Source organism: Arachis ipaensis, chromosome B03 (assembly GCF_000816755.2).
Source record: "Arachis ipaensis cultivar K30076 chromosome B03, Araip1.1, whole genome shotgun sequence".
Lineage (NCBI taxonomy): Eukaryota > Viridiplantae > Streptophyta > Magnoliopsida > Fabales > Fabaceae > Arachis > Arachis ipaensis.
In genome coordinates this window covers 62,810,443-62,822,777 of record NC_029787.2, presented here as the reverse complement: position 1 = coordinate 62,822,777, position 12,335 = coordinate 62,810,443, and the positions used below count along the sequence as shown (strand labels likewise).

General features: G+C 34.3%; 1 protein-coding gene and 1 long non-coding RNA gene across 2 annotated transcripts; both read left to right on the top strand.

Moving 5' to 3' along the window:
• LOC107630534 lies at positions 299-11,730 on the top strand. The gene is made up of 6 exons (XM_016333705.2): positions 299-668; positions 2,834-2,914; positions 5,915-6,247; positions 6,864-6,982; positions 10,995-11,057; positions 11,336-11,730. The coding sequence occupies exons 3-5, from the start codon at positions 6,139-6,141 to the stop codon at positions 11,055-11,057; spliced, it is 291 nt and encodes a 96-aa protein (XP_016189191.1). The 5' UTR covers positions 299-668; positions 2,834-2,914; positions 5,915-6,138; the 3' UTR covers positions 11,336-11,730.
• LOC110270179 lies at positions 6,989-10,853 on the top strand. Its single transcript, XR_002359396.1, has 2 exons — positions 6,989-10,583; positions 10,653-10,853. It is a non-coding gene; the product is annotated as an uncharacterized LOC110270179 (long non-coding RNA).

Sequence of the window (12,335 nt, the reverse complement as noted above, 5' to 3'; positions counted from 1 at the left end):
TCTCTATCTCTATATCTGTATAAATTAGTATCTTTACATTATAAAAATCCTTTGATGAATCCTAGCGACAAAAGTACATAACACACATGTTTGAAAAAACCGGACCAACTCGAATAGTTGGACTGAAAAATCGATCTTGTGAGTTTGCAAAACCCCTGCCGGTTCAGTATTTATCTTTTTTAAACCCCCACCTCAAACGACGTGGTTTTGACGTTTCAATTAATAAAAAAAACCCTAACTGATTCTGAAGCACCACCACAGACAGTCACACACAGGCAGAGTTGGGAGCTCACCTCGGCTCACCGCCACTGCATGCTCGCCGTCGTTGCCGCGCCTCTTGCCGGATCCTCCGCGTCGTGTGCTCGTGTCTGGCCTCTCTCCTCCGTCTGAGCTCAGCTGCTCGGGCGTCTCTCGCCTCCGCGTCTGCTCGAGCTGCGCTTCCTGTTTGTGTCGTCGCCGCGCCTCCCTCGCCTCTCTCCCTCCTCGCGTCTCTGCTCGAGCTTTGCTTCCTGCTGGCGTCTCGCCGCGCCTCCCTCCGCCTCTCCTCCGTCTCTGGGTGATTGTTGCTGCTCGTCCCTCGTGGTCCATGCCGCAGTGGTTGTTGCTGCCTGCCGTGCATCGTCCACCTTCCGAAATCGATTCTGCCTCTGCAACAACAGCAACAACAGGTAACCATTTTAATTTTTTTTCCAGTTATTCTAATATTCTGTACGCTATATTAATTTTTAGTAGTTGATTCATTGATGTTATTGCTGTTAATTTCATTGTTGATTGGTTTATGATGCTGATTAGAATATGGCAGTGGTTGAAATATTGAATTGCATTATGAATTTGTTTATGAATATGAATATGCAGTTGTTTTGCTGATTATGAACGAGGTTTTGTTGATTGTTGAATTGGTTTTTGAATTTATTTATGAATATGAATATGAACATGCCGTGGTTTTCCTGACTATGAATATGCTTAGGTTTTGTTTATTGTTGAATTGATTTTAGCTCCTTTGATCTCTTTCATACTTGAATTTGTTGAGTGGTTTTGATTGGAAAGTGTTCTGAATTCACAGTTCGTTGAAGTTCAAGTTATATGTTATTATGTTTTCTGATTGAACTTTTGAGAGAATAATGTTGGGAGGATTCTCTGTCGCTCTATTTGTAATATTTATCATAGTTAGATAGGACTTGGTTGGTGTAAAGCCTCTCTAGAAAATATCAAATTTGAACTAAATTGTTTAGTTGACTTTGTCAGGGTGTTCTTGAACTGAAAAAGATATGCAGATAAAAGATAAAAACGTTTTGATTTTAACTTTCAAATCAGTTTGAGATTAACCAAATTAGTAATTCGACTGTTAGCACCCTTTTCATCAATCAAGTGTGCAGTGCCTTGATTATTATTTTTAGTGCTTATGGCTAAGATTTTTTCAATTCCAGCTTTCAAGCTGGCATAAGTCTATCTTCATCAACAAGGAGTGAGCTTTTTACATGTTCGAATACATACTTGTTTTTTCTTTTGTTGTTTTGTTGAACTTCTTGTCTCAACAAGACTTTTGTTAATTAATGCATTGTGTGACTTTAGTTCATGACTTTGAAAAATTGAACTTGTATTTCAAATTTTAATTTTAAGTTTTTGACTATTTTATATTTTTATTTAAATAATATTAGGTCAACCGGTTCAACCAGTTATCCACTGGTTGAACCAGAGACCTAGTGACCTAGTAGCCTAACCAGTTCAATCACCAGGTTGGCTCTGACAACTATGCACACACTTGCTCACTGACTCGATCCCTTCTCTTGTTTCGTTCAAAACTCAATCACCATTCAAACAAAATTTGTGTTTCTGCTTCGTCGCCGCCTCCTTTCCGCCCCTCTCCTCTGCAGCTGCCTCCTCTACCGCCGATCTGTCCCTGTTTTTTTTTTTGTTACTTATCTTCTAATTTTTATCGTTGGTAAATGTGTTATTGGTTCTGCTGCTGTAAGTGGAAATTTTCTATAAAAAAGTTGTTATTGCTGATTGTTGATCAAATTGGTGGTGCTGCTATGAGTGTGTTGCTGTAAGTGAACTTTGATTAGGCATAGGTAATATGCTTGCCTAAGAAATATTCAGAAGTTTTTGTGCATTTTGGATGATTGATGATAAACTTTAATAATGCTTTTGGATTTGAGGCTTGAGAGTTGCGACATAGACTTTGATTGAGAATTTAGGATTTTTGTTATTAACTAATTTTATTAATTTATATCTTATGAATGTCTATTTGCTAGATCAATGTAAATAAGCATCCACCCGTTTTCTTTGTTGTGTTTTTCTTAGTTTGATTAATTTTGAGTCAGCAAGCTAGCAGGTTCTTTTTCAACAAGGGTATTTCATCTTGACATGGATCATCTTGACACAGAAGAATTTGTGACGGACTCAAAAATAAAAATGAAAATAAAGAAAACCGAAAAAACAAAAGAATCAAAAGAAAGGACTTACCTTACCTTACCTTTGGTTATTTGACTAAAAGGAACTGCAGTGATATACTTATATTTTGTTTTTCTAGTTTGTGTATTTCCAACATTATTTTCAGCATTAGGTGCTACTGTATATGAAACATCATCTAGATATATGCAGACTTCTAAAGTAGTATTTCCCTTTTTAAAATGATGAAAAATGTTTACACCTTTCAAAAATTATCTGCATTTTTAATTTTATATTTCATTGAAAGAATAAAGAGAGAACAAATAAAACTATAAAAGTAACAGGCATCAACAAGTGTTTATTGTGTCTTATTACAGTAATTTAGAATGAAATATAAGTGCCATAATAGCATCTCACTATTGTACTTCCTGGCTTTGAACAGCTGCAGCACTGCAATAAGGCATTTGGTTCCTAATATTTGTCAAAACGAAGCAAGATATGATCCACAAAGTCTTCAAATAAGGTGAAATTTATTCTATTGTGTCTGCATTATAAGTAAACAAATATTAGGCATTCATAAAAAATCAATTGGAATAACCATATTTGGATAAAAATCTAGATCAGATCTTACTCAGTATACTCTAGAGATACAGCAAGAGACCTTCCTTTTTTTTTTTCTCTATGTGAATGTGGTTCCATTCAAGTAGGCTATTACTGACCTATGTTCGTCAATAAATTAGCCTTCTAAGCAATGAAGCACCAAAGCCCATTGAGACCTTCTGCCCTTCATAAGGATCATGTTACCCTTCGGTTAGTTAGCTGGTATTTGTTTAGTCATTCAGATGGTCATAAGCTTAAGCTAACTCTTTCTTGACTGGAAGGAGCTCTCAATAAGGCTACAGCTTCTCTTGAGCTCAATCGGGAAGATCCGATCTATTACTTGATTGATACTTGATTGACAATGATAGATATGTGTACCATACTGAACAAGCGCTATCATGGCTTGTTTTAAATTGCTTGGGCTCCTCTAAACCCAGTCACTTCACCAATGACATCTGAACAAATAGTTTTGTAAGAACTCAGTACCAATATTAGTCAAAAGTTATATAATCTAATCATTATAGTTGACTAAGATACAAGAGAAGATTGAGGAAGTGAAAAAGAGAGGGAAAAAACAATTTTGAACCCAACGTGAATGAGAGAGTGAGAAAAAGAGAGCCGTCTGGCAATTCAGTAGAGTGGACTGCCTAGCTCAATTTATAGGAGAGCTGGTATAAACTAATTTGTATTGAATATTTAACCAAAATTGTTAGATTTCAAATACAAGAAAGCATAATGATAAATAGATTCATGAAATTGAGGGTGTTAACCAGTGAAAAGCATTGCATAAATGCAAATAACAATATTATTTTTGGTTTGGCTGCCCAAGCTATAGTTTAAGAAGAATCATACACACTTTATAGACAATGGAACATTACTAATGAAATACCATCTACCTTTCTCTAATATATGTTTATTAATTCTGCATTAATTTCTATGCACTCTCTTCTAGTATTTATTTATCAAGTCAAATTAAGAATCAGGATTTGAGAATGACGGTTTCATGTTTGTGTTATATTAACATATTTGTTTGGATTGGATTGTAATAATGAATTTCCTGGTTATGCATGTTTGTTTTATATTAGCATAATTGGAGTTGCTTTATCCCATCCTAAGTAATCAATTGCTATGGTAAAATGTTCATAGATTTGGTATTCTATATGTTATTATCTTACATAATTTAGTTTCTTCTTACATCTCATCTTATGACTTGCTGAAGACAATTTTTTCTTGATGGATATACACTTGAGTATTATATTTAAAACTGAAATAGAGAAGTGGAATACTGTCTACAGTCTACACCCAAATAAATTTGCAGTTTAAAGGATCATAACATCATTTCATTATTAATAAATAACTGAATCAGATGTGCTTAAAGTAAAATGCCTTTTCATCTTGAACTAAAAAGTATATATGCATAAATAGTAAGAAATCAAAGTGAGTGAGACTTACGATTAGTTTGGTTGTGCATTTGGTGAAGAATTGGAAGAAATTAGACTACCATTTTGTAATGCCATCCACTTTATCTCCAGATGCCACTGAGAGATTCTTCTTCTTGCTGCACTGGTAAACATCTTATATTTATATAGATAGATAGCTAATGATAGATGATAGTAGTTGAAGGAGTGAAGCCTTGCCCCCTTTTTTTTCCCCTGAAGCAAATAAGCACGTTTGGTTTTCCTTTTAGAAGTTAAAAATTGTCGATTAATTAGTGTAACAATAAAAGATAAATTATGTGAATGTAATGATTATTAACGTATAATTATTTGTTATAGATTTTCAGATTTTAAAATTGGTTTGTTCACTGGTGAGATATGTAGGTAGTGGCAGGTAGTATAATTATAATGCAAACTAAAATTGCTTGATACTATCATACAACCATAAGACGAAGTGAGTCAAGCCAGTTCATGAGCCAGCTTAAGCTCAACTCGTTAATAGCTCGATAAGCTGAACTCATGAGCTGGTGACCCGAGTTTGAGCCTGAATTGAGCTCATAAATTAAATGACCCGAGCTTGAGTTTGGATAAGTTCAGCTCATTAGCTCGTGAGTTGGCTCGATTATATATATATATAAAATTTATAATTGATAGATAATATACAAAATTGATCTTTTTTTTAATATATATAAGTTATAATTTATTGATATAGAATTATAGATTATGTTTCTATTATTTGAGCCAGCTCGTGAGCTTTTGTTGAGCCGAGTTTGAGCTTACGAAATAGGCTCGATTGTTAATGAGTCGAGCCGTGAGCCAAGCTTAATTTTTGTTAGTCGAGCTTGAGCTTGGTCTAACTCGGCTTAGCTTGCCTCACTTCCAACCTTAGGTGTGCATTACTTTCTACAAAATGGTCTTTTCGTTGTGGAGATATGTTGGCGGAGGCAGTTAATACATTTATAATGTTCACTAACATTGCTTGAAACGGTGTAATAGAACCATAGGTGTGCACTACTTTATGTGCAAGTAAACAATGAAGCAATTTTTTTTTTAGTCTTTTATCAACACTTCAACAGTAGCACAAAGCTACCATCCATACTTGATGCATTGTGAAATATACCTCCAATTTATGTTAATTTTTCCCCCCAAAAAAGTAATGCATTTGTTTGGAGAGCACAACATGCCATGTTTATATGTCCAAACCAAACAACACAAAGCATGTTAATTTTCAGCATGGCTGCAATCAGTACTCCCACTGCACTTTGAATTAGTTCTAAATTTCTCTCCCTTTTTTTTATTATTATTTTTTATAAAGCAAGGAGAGCATTGTGAAATACCATGTATACCTCCAATTTATGTGAATGGAGTGCACAATATGCCATGCATATATGCCCAAACCAAACAAAACAAAACCCACAAAGCATGTTAATTACAATCACTACACCCACTCTACTTTTAATTAGTTCTGAATATTTATTTATTTAAAGCCAGGAAAGCATTGACGCAGGAGCAAGAGGAGCATGCCACTTGGAAGCCATTGAAGTGGGTATATGACAAGAAGAGAGGGTGGACAAATGTCACTATACCTTGTTAGGAAGAAAACTGAATTGATTGATGTTGCATAACTGACCATCGTAGCTGTTGCCACTGAGAACGAGGACAACAGAGACACACACAGACGGGGGCTTCCCACTTGCAGTTGCCAATACCTATGGCCGAACAACACAACCACCCTAACCCTAATCTTAACCCTCCTTCTGCTGCCCCTTCTTCTGCACCTGCACCACCCCCTCTGCCTCCTTCCTTTGATCCCACTCGAAGTATTCTCTCTTTTTCTCCACTTTTTATATGCTTTATGCTATTATTGTTCCAATCTTAATCTAGTTGTCTTGTGGGATGGGATATGCTGACTTTGTTGGTTTCTTTCATGATGATTTGTTCTAAAGATTGCAACATTGTCTGTTTTTTTTTGTTTTTTTGTGTGGCAGTTTAAGTTTCTGTTCTATTTTGGGGGCAAAGGTTTTAGGTTAAGAGCTTGTATACCCTCAGTTCCCAGTGTTTATCAATCGTGTGTTGACAACAAGGACTTAGATGTTTCTGCCTTCCCTTGTGAATGGGTAGTAACACTTGTTTTCCTGGGGAAGAGTTGGGGTTCGAATGTCCAACTAAGGGATCGAAATATGTAGTTTGGTTATGTTATTGAGTTTCACCCGTTGTGATTCATTTATGATACTGCTGAGTTTTTTGTTGGTAGTTGTTGGGTAATAGCCTGGGTTAAGAGATTTTGCTCTTTGCTAGGTTGAAGTAGGTATGCATGTTCATCACTATGAAGGGAAAAGGAAACAAATTGATTGGATAGTTACCAAGGATGTTCTGTTTGTATGGATGCTGTCTTATATTTTTTGTTATGTATTTTATATATTATAAATTNNNAAGTGGTTGGTATCATCAAAAGGAAGGCGTTGATAAAAGACCTGGCCGGTGTATATCATGCAGAATGTCTTGCATACTGTCAGGAACTTTTGGAACTTCAAAGAAAATGGGAATGGGAAGAGGTTAGATACAACTTTGTCTTTTCAATTTGTAGATTTATTTTGATTGTATGCACCTCGCTTTAGACTTTGTTTGCTATGGTAATTTCTAAACGCTTTCACATTCCTTGGAATTAGAACTTGGAAAATAAGCATATTTGACATTTAAGTGTTAAGTTTTAGGCAAGCATCTTCCTTACCTGTATTTCTGATGTTCATGATATTTTCATATAACAATCAAGTGACAACAACAACAACAATAAGTCTTGTCTTATTAGGTGGGGTCAGCTATATGAATTAAACAAAGCCATTGAGCTCTATTATGTATCATGTTTACAAAGAGACTGTTTACATGTAAATTTTGTTTGATCTTTCTAAGTTTTCTTCTGTCTTTCACTCTTTGTCCATCTTCCATCTCATCCATTCTTCTGATTGGGTGCTCTATCGGTCTTCTTCTCACGTATCCGAATCACCTGAGACGCAATTCTATCATCTTTTGTACAATATGTGTTACTCCAACTCTCTCTCTTATATCTTCATTCTTTATTTCATCCAATCGCGTATGACCACTCATCCATCTCAACACCTTCGTCTCTGCCACACTTAACATATGTTTGTGCTTTCCTTTGGCCGTTCAACACTCTGTGCCAGCAGTGCAATAGAATTTACCTTTAAGTTTTAAAGATACTTTTTTTGTCACATAAAACCAGACGCACTCCGTTATTTTGACCAACTTGCTTGAATTATGTGATTTACATTTTGCTCAATCTCTTCATTATCCTGTATGATGCATCCAAAGTACTTAAAACTTTTAACTTTTCGTAGGATATTTTCTCCAATCTTCACCTTTGTATTAGGGTTTTTCCTTTGGCAGGCGAACTTACATTCCATATATTCTGTTTTGCTATGGCTTATGCACAAACCATGTACTTCTAGAGCTTCTCTCCATAAATCTAACTTCTTATTTAGGTCTTCTCTTGACTCTCTCATAAGGACGATATTATCGACAAAAAGCATGCATCATGGCACAAGCTCTTGGACATGCTCTATGAGTACTTCCAAAATTAATGTGAAAAAGTATGGACTTAAAGATGATACAATAGCAAAGGCTTGTTCCACTAGGTGGGATCGGCTACATGGATCAAACTATATCATTGAGCTCTATCGTGTATCATGTCTATAGAGAGACTTTTTACATGCAGATCTCGTTTGACCACTTCATGGATAGTCTTCCTAGATCTTCCTCTGCCTTTCATCCCTCTTATTTATGTTCCATATCATCCACTCTATTGACCGAGTGCTCTATCAGTCTTCTTCTCACATGTTCAAACCACCTGAGACGCAATTTTACTATCATTTTCACAATAGGTGCTATTCCAACTCTCTCTCTTATATTTTCATTCTTTATTCTATCCAATCGTGTATGACTATTCATCCACCTCAACATCTTCATCTCTGTCACAGTTAACTTATGTTCGTGCTCCCCTTTGGCCGCCTAACACTTTGTACCATAAAGCTAGCTAGTCTGATAATAGTGCGATAGAATTTATCTTTAAATTTTAAAGGCACTTTTGTCACATATAAAACCAGAAGCACTTCGCCATTTTGACCAACCTGTTTGGATCCTATGATTTACATCTTGTTCAATCTCTCCATTTTCCTGTACGATGCATCCAAGATACTTAAAACTTCTAATTTTTCGTAGAGAGTTTTTTTCAATCTTCACCTCTGTATTAGGGTTTTTCCTTAGGCGGCCGGACTTACATTCCTTCTATTCCGTCTTGTTACAGCTTATGCGCAGACTAAGCACTTCTAGATCTTCTCTACATAAATCCAACTTCTTATTTACGTCTTTCCTTGACTCAACCATAAGGACGATATCATTGGCAAAAAGTATGCACCATGAGACAGATTTTTGGATATGATCTATGAGTACTAAGACTAATGTTAAAGGTATCGATTTAAGGATAATCTCTGGTGCAACCTATACCAATAGAAAATTCCTCTGTCATACCACCTTGAGTCTTCATGCTAGTTGTAGTCTCATCATACATGTTTTTAATTGTACGAAAATATGTGATCCTTACTCTTTTCTTTTCCAAAATCTTTCATAAGGCCTCCCTTGGCATCCTATCGTATGCTTTTTTCAAATCAATAAACACCATATGTAGATCCCTTTTATTACTACGATATATTTCCATTATTCTTCTTAACAGGTATGTAGCTTTAGTGGTAGATTTGTCTGGCATAAAATCAAATTGGTTCTTTGTTACTTGTGTTTCTTGTTTCAACATCTGTTCTATTATCATTTCTCATAACTTCATGGTATAACTCATGAGCTTAATCCCTCTATAGTTTTTGCAACACTGTATATCCCCTTTATTCTTGTAGATAGGTAGAATTGTAGGAAGGTGCACTTTCTCCACTCATCTGGCATTTTCTGACCTTAAAATCTCTTTAAAAAGTTTGGTTAACCAAATGATGCCTTTCTCTCCAAGGCCCTTCCAAACTTCAATCGAAGTAATATCGGATGGAGAAAAGTAAATGAGAATAGATGGGAGATTCTTTATTAATAGTGTCTTTTTGTTTTTTGTTTTAAAAATGAATAATAAAGCCAAATAGTTGATTTAATATGCATGAATCATCCATTGGAGACTTAATTAAGGGAATAGAAAACCTTACTGGATAGAGCCAAAGAAGAGTAAATTAAGGACAAAGAGGAACTAATATTGGAAGAATTAGAACAGAATGATATTGAAAATGATGGCTTAGCAAATATAAAGTGGATCAACGATGGTGAACTTTTCTTTGGTATAGGTTTAAATCCTATTGAATGCAAATAATTTGCATTATGTATTTTATATTTATATATTATAAATATAACTCTAAATAGAATTTCTATATTTCTAAAAACTAAAAATAAAATATAAAAAAAAAAGATTTTGAATGATTTGAATTGAACAAGAACCACTTATCCTTTATTTATTAATATAAATATAGAATATCTAATATAATTAATTTATTATATTATTTATTCAAAGAAAAGATATTAAACATGAAAGAATCAGAATAATAATATAAATTTTAATTTGAAAGTTGAATTAGAAAGAAATTAAATTTTTAATCAATTTTTTTCTACTTGTTCCTAGAGTAAAGATTTCCATTTGTTCCTGAATAGCTTCCTTTAAAAGGGCTTCTGCTTCCCCAGTGAAGACCTTTGATTGAGACATATTGAGGGCATCATTTTCTTGTAGGTTTATTTTGGTAATGTGAAGATCTTCCAAAAGAAAATATTTGATGTTTGGATAAAATGGATGAATGTTTCAGGTTTTATTTAGTAATAGAAAAATACTGCTCAAAATTTAGCAGGACAAATTGTTGTCCAACTATTAAAATTGCGTTGTTGTACAAAATTAAATATTTGATGGTAAAATGCCAATGAGATAAATGTTGCGTAGATAAATAGTATCTATTCTTGAAAAGATAGTAGAAATTTGCCAAGCTGTTATACTCATGTACAAAGGATATGTAGAATACTAGAATACACGGTAAAAAGATTTGATGAAGGGTAGCCCTAAAGCTAGAGGTTAAGATATCTAGATGTAAATTATTTGTTATCAATATGGTTTATGATAGGACACTACAATGTTCGTTGATCCCTTTGGTTGACTTCACTTAGTGGGAAAATGCTTAGTAGGTTGTTCTTGTTATTTTGGATGGATTAGTAAATTTACCGACTGCTTCCCATGGGGTGTTGTAAGAGAAGGATTGAAGTGCATTATGATAAATGCATGTGTTTATGGTTCAGTTTCCGTTTTTAAGTATCCTTTTTATAATTACTTAGAAACTTAAAGAAGATGTGGGTATGGTGACTATGGTCCATTTAATATTCTGTGGAATGAATGCTCACATTGCATCATTGTCAGTAACAAATGGCTTATCTTTGCATGTTATGAGTCTGTCCATAAATCAACATAATGATTTATTCTATTTGCTTGTATTTGTTCTGTTTCAATGCCTTTCAATTTACTTAAAGCCACTGGAGGATCCAAGAAAGGATACAGTGCGGCCCTCCAAACGCGTAAAAAAGACACGATAGGTATGATGAAGAATAATGTCATTTGTCATTAAATATTTTTGTTATACAATTCAAAGATTTTTTTTATTATTTTACATTTTATTTTATTTTATTTTGGGATTTATCACCCTTCCTTTTTAACATCAGTATGATAGCAAACCTATAAATGATATATGTTTCTACCCAAAGTATTGGCTTAATTGTTACTTGTTAGGAGAGTAATGTTATATTTTTTTTTTCCTTTTCTGTCATTTTTGCTTGCTTCCTTTGTATGATGTTTATTTATGTTCTATGTGAAGGTTTTCATGTGCATCGTCCGAAATGCAAGAATGTAAAGTAAGTGATACAGGAACATGTTGCCCATTTTATGGTCCTCTCTAGAATACTAGACTATTAATGCACCTGCCCCAGCAAATGCATGAATGGCCATCATTTTAGGATCTCCTTGATGACCCTGTAGTTGTGCAGCCTCTGCTGATTGAAGGGGGTAGTAATAGTATATGAGATTTGATTGTTGTACGGAATCACATTTTCCTGCAATCTGTTTTGGAGATAATTCAGTTTTATATATTTTAGGTCTGCTTTTAAATTGTATGCTTCAGCTTTCTTGAGTATGTTAGAAATGTTAACAACTCATTTATCATGGTAGTCAAAGTTAGCTGATATATGAAATTATATTCACAAAGTTATTCAATCTCAAATCTACTTTTGACAAAAGAAATCTCCTGTTTCTTTTTATTTTTTATTTTTTATTTTTTTGGGGAAAAAAATGATGAGGATAGAACAATGATTTCCCAAGGGTAAAATACATGTAACTTGGTCATCAACTAATCCAAAGCTACACCTGTAAAAGCCAGGGCCAGATGTTATTTCCTTGCAACTTAGAATGCTCACTCAAGCAAAACAAGCTCACAACACGACTTTCAATTCTTATTGTTCATTGGTTAATACCCTCATGACTCATTTCGAATGAAGCAGGCTCATTTTCCACATTTATCTGAAACAGCACAAAAAAAAAAAAAGGCAACTTCTCAAACCATTATAGCATCAAGGGTATGTCAAATTTAAACTTGTAAAAGGTTAAAAACCATGATTCCGCTATTCACGAAACAAAGCCCGTAAATAAAAGCTTGTGTAGTTTACATATTTAAATTATTTGAAAATTTTACGTAAATGTCTTGAAAGCATTTTGGGTATATATTTATCCTCTTTACGTATATGTAAATTGTGAGAATACGTTGGGTACGATGCTTTTTTATACCATCGAAAATTAACGATGTATTATGAAATGGGTTCTGT